This window comes from Microcaecilia unicolor, chromosome 2 (genome assembly GCF_901765095.1).
Source record: "Microcaecilia unicolor chromosome 2, aMicUni1.1, whole genome shotgun sequence".
In the NCBI taxonomy this organism is placed as follows: Eukaryota; Metazoa; Chordata; class Amphibia; order Gymnophiona; family Siphonopidae; genus Microcaecilia; species Microcaecilia unicolor.
The window spans coordinates 16,267,040-16,279,634 of record NC_044032.1 but is presented as its reverse complement, the minus strand read 5'-3'; the positions used below and the strand labels follow the sequence as shown (position 1 = coordinate 16,279,634).

General features: G+C 47.2%; 1 protein-coding gene across 3 annotated transcripts in view; it reads left to right on the top strand.

The window, feature by feature from the left end:
- Window positions 1–12,595, top strand: part of LOC115462795 (long-chain-fatty-acid--CoA ligase ACSBG2-like) — a 110,992-nt gene that overhangs the window by 12,347 nt on the left and 86,050 nt on the right. For all 3 annotated transcript variants that reach the window (XM_030192803.1, XM_030192804.1, XM_030192802.1), the window contains exons 2-3: window positions 10,054–10,175; window positions 12,172–12,406. In XM_030192803.1, coding sequence (XP_030048663.1) covers window positions 10,054–10,175; window positions 12,172–12,406 — 357 coding nt within the window. The remainder of the gene's footprint in view (window positions 1–10,053; window positions 10,176–12,171; window positions 12,407–12,595) is intronic.

The following is a 12,595-nucleotide window of genomic DNA, read 5'->3' as shown; positions in this document are numbered from 1 at the left end:
TTTCCAGTCTCACAGGAGTAATATACAAACATTATTCATAAAACCAATATCTATGAGATATGTTTTATTATCCTATATAATAATTCTCACCTTCAAAGTTCTATCTTGCTGCCTGTGTCCGTGGTTTTCTTTGGAGTTGGTCTGCTAGGCTCTGTAGATCAGGCTGACATTACATAGAACGCCAGAGCTGGAGGAGGAAGGGCGAAAGGGGCAGGGCACAGGGGCGGAGGCGGAGCTTGAAAGAGAAACAGAAGCGTTGAGGGGCGGAGTAGCCGAGAGCGTCGTGACCAATGGCAGGGAAAGAAAGGTCAGAGTCCTCGGGCGTGAACGGAGGGGGCAGAGCCACAGAGAGCGTGCTGCAGTGTCGAGCCGGTACGAGGGTGCACTCGCGCGTTCCTGCGCGGGGGAGGGGGGACCTCAGGAGTTGGAGCGGCACTGCAGAGGAGGAAAGCAGGCAACGGCCGTGGCTGCCCCTCTGGGCCCCATGGGAGGGTGTGTGGGCAGCCACCACTACTCCACGGGAGGGATCCTGAAACTCGGAGGGAGGGAGGAAGTGAACGACCCTGGAACTGGGAGGGAGGGAGGTGGGGGACGACCCTGGAACTGGGAGGGGGGCCCCTGGCACACACTCTCATTCTCTCACACACACACACGCTCTGTCACAGACACTTTCACACCCAGTCTCACTCTCTGTCACACACACACACACTCGCACATTCACTCTCTCTCTCACACACAGTCACTCTCACATACACTCTCTCAAACATACACACTCCATGGAAAACCTTGCTAGCGCCCGTTTCATTTGTGTCAGAAACGGGCCTTTTTTTTACTAGTTATTAATATTCACAATTTTCCACAGTTTAATCCCATGGAGGCCAGAAGATCAAATGCAGCCCATAACCGTGCAGTGATGGTGCTCAAAAGTATTTAACTAGTGCTAATCTTTAATTAAACAACACAGACCTGCAATCCATTGACACCTGAAGATAAAAGCAGAAATAGTTTGAGGCTCAATGAAATTGCGAACAGGCTCAAATTTCAACAAACAAGTTTTGGGTGCTATATATAGAATTAGGGTTTAAGAGTCCGATTTTCAGACTGCGGCAGTTAGACTTCCTAAGTCTTGCAGTCGACGCTGAGAGCCGATATTCAAGGCTGGACAGTTTAGCTTTGGCCAGTCAGACTTTAACTGGCCAATACTCAGTGCTGGCTGGTTCTCAAGTCAGACCAGCCAAAGATATTCCAGAGTTTCATGAGGCCAAATATGGCCGCCATACTTGTCCAGTCTGACTTTAAAAATCTGAGGATAACCAGTTCTAGCTGCTAAGTGGTATGTGGCGAGCCATGTACTGCTGGATATTGGTGGATAGTCCGTTATTCCGCATTTAACCAGCCAAGTGCCGATCCTGGCCGGTCAAATGCAGCTGAATATTGGAGTGGGAGGGGGTAAATGTATAAACCCTTTGAATACTGATCTGTCTAATTCTTAACTGAATTGAACTGATGTCTCTCGGTCTGAAAATCATTTGTATCCATAGAACTGTATGGCGGTAATATTAAGGAGTCCAAGCCCATTTTCAAAAGGAAATGTCACCCAAGGTTTTCATTTTGAAAATGGGGCTATCTGCAGGAATGAGATTCCAACCTCAACTTGTATAGGTGTGAATGAACCTGCGGTGCTTTCAAAATTCTGCTTTCTCTCCAGCGCTGCCTGACTCAGATTATCAAAGTCCCCAGGCGATGACCAGCAAGAGAGCACAATATTCAGCCCCCCCATTTTCCTGGGTAAAATAGCCTTGAATGTTGCCTTGTCAAGGTCTCCTGTTAACAAATGAAAAATTCGTTCACTGATTTTTAATCCTGGCAGTGTGATAAATTCCTCAGAACCTTGCAAGCTGGTGGTGTAACATTAACAAGATAATTGGTATATTTTTTATATCAGAATCACAGAGGCAATTGACTTTTGACCTGTCCTTTTGCTGACCACAAGAGGTTAGTAACATATTAACAAAGAGGCTGATAGTAAAGATTGGCTCGGTTGCCCTATTTTCCTAGCTTTCCCTGTTTCCACTATTCAAGCTCTGCTTATAAATCTTCCTACTCCCCCCCCCCCTGTACTCTAGAGAAGGGAGAGGAAGTGGCTTAATGCGCCAGTTTTTTGGGTGGGGGGGGGACCCTTTCTGCCACCCATTGAGGTAGCAGTAAGAGCTGCTGCGCTAATCTGGTGGTGACATCCTGTGGAAATATTTCCGCTAGCACTGGAAATGCCATGCACTGGGGGAGGGGCTACTGTCAGTGCCTGCATTGGCCCAGTGGTAGTTCTGGATTAGCCCGCGGTGGGCTTACCTTTGCGTAGTAAAGGAGCCCCCTCCGTTCCTGGCTTTTTAACATCCTCCTTCAATATGGACTGGAAGTAGAATATAGATGATAGTATTATTATGTTAGCATACCTGTTAATAACCTGTAAGATGTTCCTTTATATTACATAATCCAATAAACAAATTTGAAAATAAAAACATCCTTCTTTAATCTTCAGCTTTGCTCCACTACCCCCACTCACCAGAATGGCCATTGTCTTGATCTTACCTTCTTCTCTCACTGCTCACTCTCCAGTTTTTTTGTCCCCTCTCTAACCATCATCTGATAACTTTCACTGAATCCCCCGCTCCCCCGTCCCATCCAATCTCCACCAATACATTTAGGAATCTTCAGGCTATTGAGCCTTCTACTCTGTCCTCCAGTGTTTCAAATCTCTGTCAATGAGGCTGTCTCTTCCTATAATACTATTCTCTCCTCTACACTGGATACTCTCAGTTCCTGTTCTGTAAGGCCTTGGCTGACCTCTAGAATCCGCTACCTACGTTCCTGTGCCCGCTCTGCAGAACGCCTTTGGCTGAAATCCCGTGCTCATGCTGACTTCATACATTTCAAATTCTTGCTGACCTCCTTCCAGTCTGCTCTTTCACTTGCCAAACAGGACTATTACATCCAGTTGGCAAATTCCCTTGGCTCAAACCCTGGACGTCTCTTTGCAACACTGCCCTTAAACTGCCTTCACCTCCAACCCCTCCTGCACTTTCTCCTCAGGCTCTGGCTGAGTTCTTTCATGATGAGGTTCACAAGATTAAGCTTGAATTCTCAACCAAGTCACCTACACCCTTCCTTCCCTTAGTCAGTTCTCTCAACCCTCCTTCAACCCTGCCTCCTTTTCTGAAATCACTGTAGAGGAAAGGGCACATTTTTCTTTTGTCCTCCAACCTGTTCCTCTGATCCTGTTCCCACCCATCTACTTAGCTGTCTACACCCACCAGCACTGTAACAATGATCAGTATTATAATTCTGTTAAAAGAGGAACCTGTACAGTGCTGTGTACATTCAGGACCACTATGACAATGACAAGTAGTGGCCTAGTGGTTAGGGTGGTGGACTTTGGTCCTGGGGAACTGAGTTTGATTCCCGGCCCAGGCAGCTCCTTGTGACTTTGGGCAAATCACTTAACCCTCCATTGCCTGCCGCATTGAGCCTGCCATGAGTGGGAAAAAGTGCGGGGTACAAATAAAAAAAAAAAAAAAAGGGGAAGCCTGACACTTACTACCAATGTATAGTGCTGTGTATGTCCAGGATCACTTTAACATGGTAACATAGTAAGTGACGGCAGATAAAGACCTGAATGGTCCATCCAGTCTGCCCAACGGTCACATTCATTACCAATTCAATGTCTAAATCAACAATAAACGTGGTATTATAATCTTGATTATGGTCTTTCTTTGCTGTTTCTGGGACATAGACCGTAGAAGTCCGCCCGGCTCTGCCCTTATGCTCCAACTACTGGATTTGCCATCAAAGCCCACTTCAGCCCATTCAAATCCGCCTTTTCATTTGTGGGACACAGACCGTAAAATTCTGCCTGACGCTGTCCTCACGTTCCAGACCACTGGGATTTCTGTTGAAGCTCTCTCCAGCCCATCCTAAACTGGATTTCTATATGCCAGACTCAGACCATACAAGCCAGCCCAGCACTGGCCTTAGTTCATGCAGCCAGAGTCCCCATCTAAGCACCAGTTGATATGCAAATACATTACTTCTGAGTCTACCACCCTGCAATCTCAATTCATGTCCTCTAGTTTTGCCACTTTCCCTTCTCTGGAAAATATTTCTTTCTATATTAATACCTTTCAAGTAGTGGTGTGCTGGAGCGGGCTCTCACCAGCTCTCGAGAGCCGTTTGTTAAAATTTTAAGAATTTTAAGAGCTGGTTGTTAAAATAGGCCCCATGTGGCTACTTTAACAACCTGCTCCCAAAAGGTGGGCTCGAGCCCCCTCCTGAACTCCCTTTTACTTTGCTGTCAGGGACGCTGAGCCCCACTGGCCAAATAAATAGACTGCCACTGCTCCCCACTGGTTATTTCTGGCTCTGACCGTGTGCAAGAAGTCCTGGCATGCTGCTCAGAGCCAGAAACAAGCAGTGGGGAGCACTGGCAGTGTAGTTTGGCTGGTGGGTCTCGGCATTCCTGCCAGCAAAGGTATGCCTAATGTGTTCACATGGATGGGGGGGGGGGAGAGACATGTATTACCGCCCCCAAATTGCAGGGCTGGCTATGCCTGGAGAGAGCCACAGCTTTCAAGTATTTAAATGTCTGTATCATATCTGCCTTGTCCCTTCTCTCCTCTAGGATATACACATTGGTCTTCCAGTCTCTTCTCATATGTCCTTTGGCACAAGCCCCATATCATTCTTGTCACCGTCCTCTGGACCGCTTCATGTAAGAAGACATGTTTTAGCAAGATACGGCCTCCAAAACTGAACACAGTACTCCAAGTGGGACCTCACCAATAACTTGTACAGAGGCATCAGCACCTCCGTTCTTCTGCTGGTCACACCTCTCTCTATACAGCCTAGCATCCTTCTGGCTACGGCCACCGCCTTGTCACACTGTTTCGTCACCTTCAGATCCTCAGATACTATCACCCCAAGATCCCTCTCCCTGTCTGTGCGATCAGTCTAGCACAATGTCTCTCTTGGCTTTCTACTCCCTAGGTGTATCACTTTGCACTTCTTAGTACTGAATTTTAATTACATAAGTATTGCCCCACTGGGACAGACCGAAGGTCCATCAAGCCCAGCATCCTGTTTCCAATAGTGGCCAATCCAAGTCACAAATACCTGGCAAGATCCCAAAAAAGTACAAAACATTTTATGCTGCTTATCCCAGAAATAGTGGATTTTCCCCAAGTCCATTTTAATAATGGTCTATGGACTTTTCCTTTAGGAAGCCATCCAAACCTTTTTTAAACTCCGCTAAGCTAACCACCTTTACCACTTTCTCTGGCAACAAATTCTCTGCTGCTGTAGGTTATCAATAGAAATCAAACAAAATAAAACATGGAAAAGAAAATAAGATGACACCTTTTTTATTGGACATAACTTAATACATTTCTTGATTAGCGTTTGAAGGTTGCCCTTCTTCGTCAGATCGGAAATAAGCAAATGTGCTAGCTGACAGTGTATATAAGTGAAAACATTCAAGCATTACTATGACAGTCTGACAGGGTGGGAGGATGGGGATGGGTAGGAGGTATGCATGGGGACATCAAAGCATATCATTGATATTCTAACAGGATGAGTGTGGATAGGTGAGGGGAGGGTGATCAACAGACACATACAGCTTTATGGTTTATAATGGGCTAGGAACCCCAGATCCTTGTTAAGTCCTTTCTGTTGGGTGTTAAAATATTCAATCATTCTGACTTCAAAGGTCTTACGTTCTTGTATGGTTTTAAAGTTACCTTTCAGGATTCTCACTGTGAAGTCACTGGTACAGTGTCCTGTTCCTGTAAAATGCTGACCAACAGGTGTGGGAACCCTACTGGCACCAGTATTGTTCATATGATGTCTATGTAAATTGAATCTTGTCTTAAGCATCTGGCCTGTTTCTCCAATATAGCATCCTTCGTTACATTTTTTACACTGACACGGCTACCACACTCCTCTGCTGCTGTAGAAACCTCCTCTTCCCCCCTTGCACCAAGCTGGAGAACCAGGTAGCCAGGACCCCTTTCAATTGCTCACCTTTTACCCTAGCTAGGGCAGAGATGTGCATAGGTTCCTTCTCTCTCCCTAATTCCCCTCTTTCTTCCTCCCTTTGCCAGTCCATGGGCTCTACCCCAGGGCTCTCCTCCAGCTGTTTCATATCCTCCTCATCAGGCTTCCCCAGTCCATCCCCCTCTTTTCTCTTAGGATCCTGGGGATGGTAGTGCAGGAAACGCTTCCTGGCCCTATCAGGTGACCACCCCAAGGGATGCTGGGAGTTATAGTCTTTTGACCTCTTAGGAGAAGGAGAAAAAGTGCTCCTGGGCCTTCTGCTTCTGTACTCAGGAGAGGTTTCAGGGTAAACCTCTGCCCGCTTTTCTTCTCCCTCACAGGTCTCTCTGCCCTTTCTCCTAGAACCTTCAGAACACTTAATGCGTGCGCTAACCGTGTAGGCGCCTAGAGGGATATTGTACGCACGTATATGGTAACTGAGCGTTAAAAACATTAAGGCGCCTATAACACTGCTTAATAAAGAGGGCCCCAAGTTTTTAAATTTTTACAAAATACCAGTGCATCATCTTGATAATATAGAGAAGAATTAAATACAGATTTAAATTTAAGATGTCTAATGGATGGAAAATGCAATAACATTTAATAAGCACGCAGCTATGGAATGCATTACCACTCGCCGTGAAAAAAATGCGCGACCTAACTAACTTTCGGAGATCATTGAAGAGCAACCTGTTCAACAAGGCATACCAAAATGATCCATCCTAATACCAGACAATGAAACTCAAGCCAGAACTGGACAATTTCTTATTATCATTTTGTGAAAAAATTAATAAAAATGATTGAACTAAAAAAAAAAAAGAACCGGACAAGCCCTAACTCTCTAGACTTGACTACCAAGATCTACTCTAGCACGAATGAACTCTAACGCAATATCACTTTATGCCTCATTCCGAATCTGAACTCTTTATCCAGCTTATTTTCGAAAGGAGAAGGGCGCCCAAATTGGTATAATCGAAAGCCGATTTTGGGCGCTTTCAACTGCACTCCATCACGGAGACGAACAGAGTTCACGGGGGCGTGTCGGCACAGTAGCGAAGGCGGGACAGGGGCGGGCATGGGAGTGGTTAACAGATTGCCGGCTTCAGGCCATAATGGAAAAAAGAAGGGTGAGCGTAGCGAGAATTTAGGTTGCTTTTTTTTTGGACCCTTTTTTTTTTGGTCCAAGCCACAAAAAGGTGACCGAACTGCCCAGATGACCACCGGAGGGAATCAGGGATGACCTCCCCTGACTCCCCCAGTGGTCACTAACCCCCTCCCACCAAAAAAAAGTACTATAAAAACTTTTTTTTACAGCCTTTAAGCCAGTCTCAAATGTCATACCCAGCTCCATGACAGCAGTATGCAGGTCCCTGGAGCAGTTTTTAGTGGGTGCAGTGCACTTCAGGCAGGTGGACCCAGGCCCACCCCCCCACCCCTACCTGTTACACTTGTGGTGGTAAATGTGAGCCCTCCAACCCCCCCAAACCCCACTGTACCCTTATGTAGGTGCCCCCCTTCACCCATAAGGGCTATGGTAATGGTGTAGAGTTGTGGGGAGTGGGTTTTGGGGGGGATTTGGGGGGCTCAGCACCCAAGGGAAGGGAGCTATGCACCTGGGAGGTATTTTAATGTTTTTTTTTTAATTTTTAAAAGTGCCCCCTAGGGTGCCCAGTTGGTGTCCTGGCATGTGAGGGGGACCAGTGCACTACGAATCCTGGCCCCTCCCACGACCAAATGCCTTGGAGTTGTTCGGTTTTTGAGATGGCCGCCTTCGGTTTCCATTATCGCTGAAAACTGATGCCGACCATCTCAAACTCGCCCATCTCTGACATTTGGCCGGGCCCAACCGTATTATCGCAACAAAAGATGGCTGCCCATCTTTTTCGATAATACGGTCGGGACCGCCCCTTCTCGGATCCGTCCACGGAGATGGCCGCCCTTAGAGATGGGCGGCCCCTTTTCGATTATGCCCTTCCATGTCAATCATGATCCTTAATGTAATACCACTTATATTTCACACTCCGGAAATGGCGATCGCCATGACAGAACATTGTAAGCCACATTGAGCCTGCAAATATGTGGGAAAATCTGGGATACAAATGCAACAAATAAGTAAATAACATCAAATTGCACATATCATATGGAGACTTCAAATGGAGCAGACCAGCCAGCTCGACAAGATCAAAAGGCGCTAAGCCGTTCAGGGGCCCTTTTACTAAGCTGCGTTGGCGCCTATGCCCATACAACGCGCGTCAATTTGAAACTACCGCCCGGCTACCGTGTGGCCCCGGCAGTAATTTCATTTGCTATGCCCGCCAGAAAAGATCTTTTATTTCCCGGTGCGCTGCGCTAACCGGGCGATAAGCAGTACCGTATGCGCGTGCATGATTACAGTACGGTTAAAGTGTGAGACCTTACCGCTAAGTGAATGGGTGACGGTAAGGTCTCAGACCCAAAATGGACGTGCGCCAATTTTTATTTTGCCGCACGTCCATTTTGGGTAAAAAAAAAGGCATTTTTTACAGGCGTGCTGAGAAATGGATCTGCGCGTGCCCAAAACAGACACCTACACTAGCGCAGGCCATTTTTCAGCGCACCTTAGGAAAAGGACCCCTAAGTAGCTTAAGAACAAAATTATAGAGCTTAAACTGAGCCCAGAGGCATAGATAGGTGGGTCGCCAGGGGAGCGGCCACTGCTGGCGTCTATTTTTCATGCAATCTGTCGCATGTAAAATATGCGCTGGCACTGTCGGCAGTCCGGTCTCCGCTCCCCTGTGCCCTCAACCTGACCTACGCTACTGATGAGCCCTAGCCTCAACTGGAAGCCAGCGTAATTTCTCCAAAAGTGGAACAACTAACTCAAACTTAGAAACCGAGAACACGAGTCACGCTGCAGTACTTTGAGACAATTGAATTCTATTCATTCAGGGGCCCTTTTACTAAGCCAAGAAGGCTCCTACGCATGCCCAAAGCACGCCAAATTGGAGTTACTGCCTGGTTACCGCGTGGCCCTTGCGGTAATTTCAATTTTGGCGAGCGTCCGCTACACGCATCTGAAAAATATTTTTTGTTTTCTGGCACACGGCAGCTACGTGTGTAGACCTTTACTGCCTGGTTACCGTGTGAGACCTTATCGTTAGGTCAATGGCTTGTGGTAAGGTCTCAGACCCAAAATGGACGCACATCTGTTTTCGGCAAAAAATTAAAAAAAAAGCATTTTTTTGTAGGTGCGCTAAAAAATAATTCTGCATGTGCCCAAAACACGTGTCTACACTACCGCAGGCCATTTTTCAGCACACCTTAGTAAAAGGACCCCTAACATTTTTAAAGAACCCACAAATACAATATTGTAATAATCCACTTTTCTCAAAATTATGGCATCATGTAAGCCACATTGAGCCTGCAAATTGGTGGGAAAATGTGGGATGCAAATGCTACAAATAAAAATAAAATTAGCACTTGAACCATCATTCTAAATTCTGCAAAACCAAAAAAATTTGAATATCGCTCTTAGTTTCTGCACGGTATAAAACGAGTTGTGGACTAACAGGTGATAAAACTCTCAACTCAGACTCCCCAAATTCGTGAGGATTTCTCAAAAGCAAAAGAATGCACACCAATCAAAAAGCTTTGTGGAAAATTTGGGTCTTGAGTGTCACAACCATTAAAAATGTTGTTTTCTCGCTGTTTAGTTTCAGGTGAATATTAATAATCCAATAATCAACACAACCTGTTGGGCGATTGCTGTGGGATTCATTTCAGAGTAAAATCGTGTCGAAATTATGATTGGAATGTACACGGCTAGCTCCCCACCCCCCCTCCCCCCCTCCAGTAGGATCTTGCAGATGGTCTGAACCTAAGCAAGATGTGGCTTAGGACCCCCAGGCGTAACCATGCTTTTTTCACTGTCAGAATAAAGATATTATCACAGTCTGGTTCTTCCACTTTTCTCCTTCTTTCCCTTTGCAGGAATCAGAGCAGAAGGAGGCAAAAGTGAAAACAGAAGAAAGATGGGGAAGAAGGACCTGATCGCCAAGCGCAGCTGCTGCCTGTTCTCTACAAGATTCATGTTTCATCCCGCAGTAACCCTGGTAAGAAGGTCACCTCCCCAAATGGCAACCCCCTCTCTGGTGTCTTCTTTAATTTTCTATCTTTTGGGGGTTTCCAGTGTCTAATGTAAATATTTCTTTATAGAATCTCTGGGCCCTTCTTTTAGAAGCTGTATTTGTAATTTTTATGTGTAAATAGCTACATCTATAAGTGTATATATCGCCTATATGAATAAATCTAATTTATGTCCCACTTTATCAGTGTTGGGATTTACAAGTGCCCCCTTGCATGTGTAGGTTTGTAAAATGCACTCAGGGGTCCTTTTACTAAGGTGCGTTGAAAAGTGGCCTGAGGTAGTGTAGATGAGTGTTTTGGGCGCACACCAGGGGCGTAGGTATGTGGGGGCATGGGCCGCCAACCCTCCCCCGCTGCTGTCAGGTACCTTTGCTGGTGGGGGTCACCCCGCCAGCCGAAGTCATCTTCTCCGGCGCAGCTGCGTTGCTAATCTGCAAGCAAGGCTTCCATTTCTGTGAGTCTGACGTCCTGCTCACAGAAACAGAAGCCTTGCTTGCAGATCAGCAATGTGGCCGTGCCGGAGAAGAGGACTTCGGCTGGCGGGGGTTGGGGACCCCCGCCAGCAAAGGTACCTGACAACGGTGGCAGGGGAGGGTTGGTGGCAGCGGGAAGGGGGGGTCCAAAGGTGGTGGTGGCGGCAGCAGCGGTGGGGGGGGGGGGTCAAAAATGGCGGGGGGGGTCAGCGGCACCAGGGGGGGGGCTAAAATGTGCCCCCTCACCTCGGGCTCTGGACCCCCCTCTCACCGAAGTCTGGCTAGGCCGGGCCCAGGACAAGGCTGCCCCGCTTCCACCGCTGTCACCCCCTGTCGCTCCCCCCGCCGCTGCCGCCCGCGATCTCACCTGCCTGCCTCCACGGCTCTAGACCCCCTGCATTCAAGGCGGCAGTCGCAGATCGCCTATCTTCTGGCCTTCCCTCCCTGTGTCCCTCCCTCATCTAATGTAACTTCCGGTTTCCGCGACGGCGGGACACAGGGCGGGAAGGCTCGAAGAGAGGCGATCTGTGACTGCTGCTTCGAATGCAGGGGGCCCGGAGCCAAGGAGGCAGTCAGGTGAGACCGAGAACTGCAGCACCGGCGGCCTTGGAGGCCTGGGCCTGGGGAATTTTGTCCCCCCCTGCCCCCCCCCCTCTCAGCAGCCCTGGGTAAGGGAGCAATGGTGAGATGTGTACCTGGGAGCATTTTATGAAGTCCACAGCAGTGCCCCCTAGGGTGCCCTATTGCTGTCCTGGGATGTCAGGGGTACCAGTATACTAAAAATGCTGGCTCTTCCTACATCCCAATGGCTTGATTTTTGACGTTTTACACTTTTTTTTCCCCGAAAATGGCCGAAAATCAAAGACGTCCAAATTGCAAAACATCCAGATCACAGGACGTCCATGGTATTTTCGAACACAAAAGATGGACGTCCATCTTTTTCAAAAATGACCTTCTTCCCAGTTCGGAATTTGGACGTCTTTGTAAAATGTCCAAATTCTGATTTAGACGTTTCTTTTGAAAATGCTCCTCCATGTAACGGTAGATATTGGATGTAAATTCATGACATTTTATGGAAATGATTTGAATTAATATAATTCCTGGGTGGTTATCCCAGTCTTTTTTAATGTAATCCACTTTGAACTAATTGACGTTAGTGAAATATAAGAGGTTAACACAGCGGCCAGATTCGCATGCTCAGTTTCAAAATTTGATAGGCCACGCTGCTATTTGTCAGGTTTCATTGGCTTCTAGTAGAGGCTGGGATGATCTTTAAGTTATGTACTTTGGTCATCTTCATTGTGTATGGCCAAGCACTGATCTAGGGGTGCAATTTGCTATTCTTACCAGGGCCGCCAAGAGGGGGGGGAGCAGGGGGCAAATGCCCTGAAAGAAAAAGCGGCTGCTGGGGCAGGCAATTGGCAGAAGAACAGGATCATAAGGTCTCACTTTCTATTTGTCCTGAAACTTGTCTCATCAAATTTCCTAGGCAGCACATCTGTCCATGCTCCCCTCTCCTAAGCACCAGGAGGTACCAGAGCAGAATGATAACAAAGGAGCAGCACTGGAGGAGAAACCCGGCAAGGGAAACGTCACAGAAGACCATGAGGGAATTGCTAGTGCCTCGTGGCATGTGCAGAAGGGGACTCCAGATGGAGGGACTACACAGAGGCTGAAGGACTCAGAATCAGCAGGTGCCCTGGGCATCAGCTCATCTTTCAGAAGTAAGAAACGGGGTTTTTCTTAGACAAGGAAGAGAAGGAGGAAACGTATTCACTAGGGAGAAGGTTATACAGACAAGTCTGTATGTTGCTTAGATGATGTATAATTCCTTTTGTGAATATTGAAGTAGGTTTTTCGGAATAATTCAATAGGAAATCCTATACATGTAACTAGGTCAGTGGGGGGGGGGG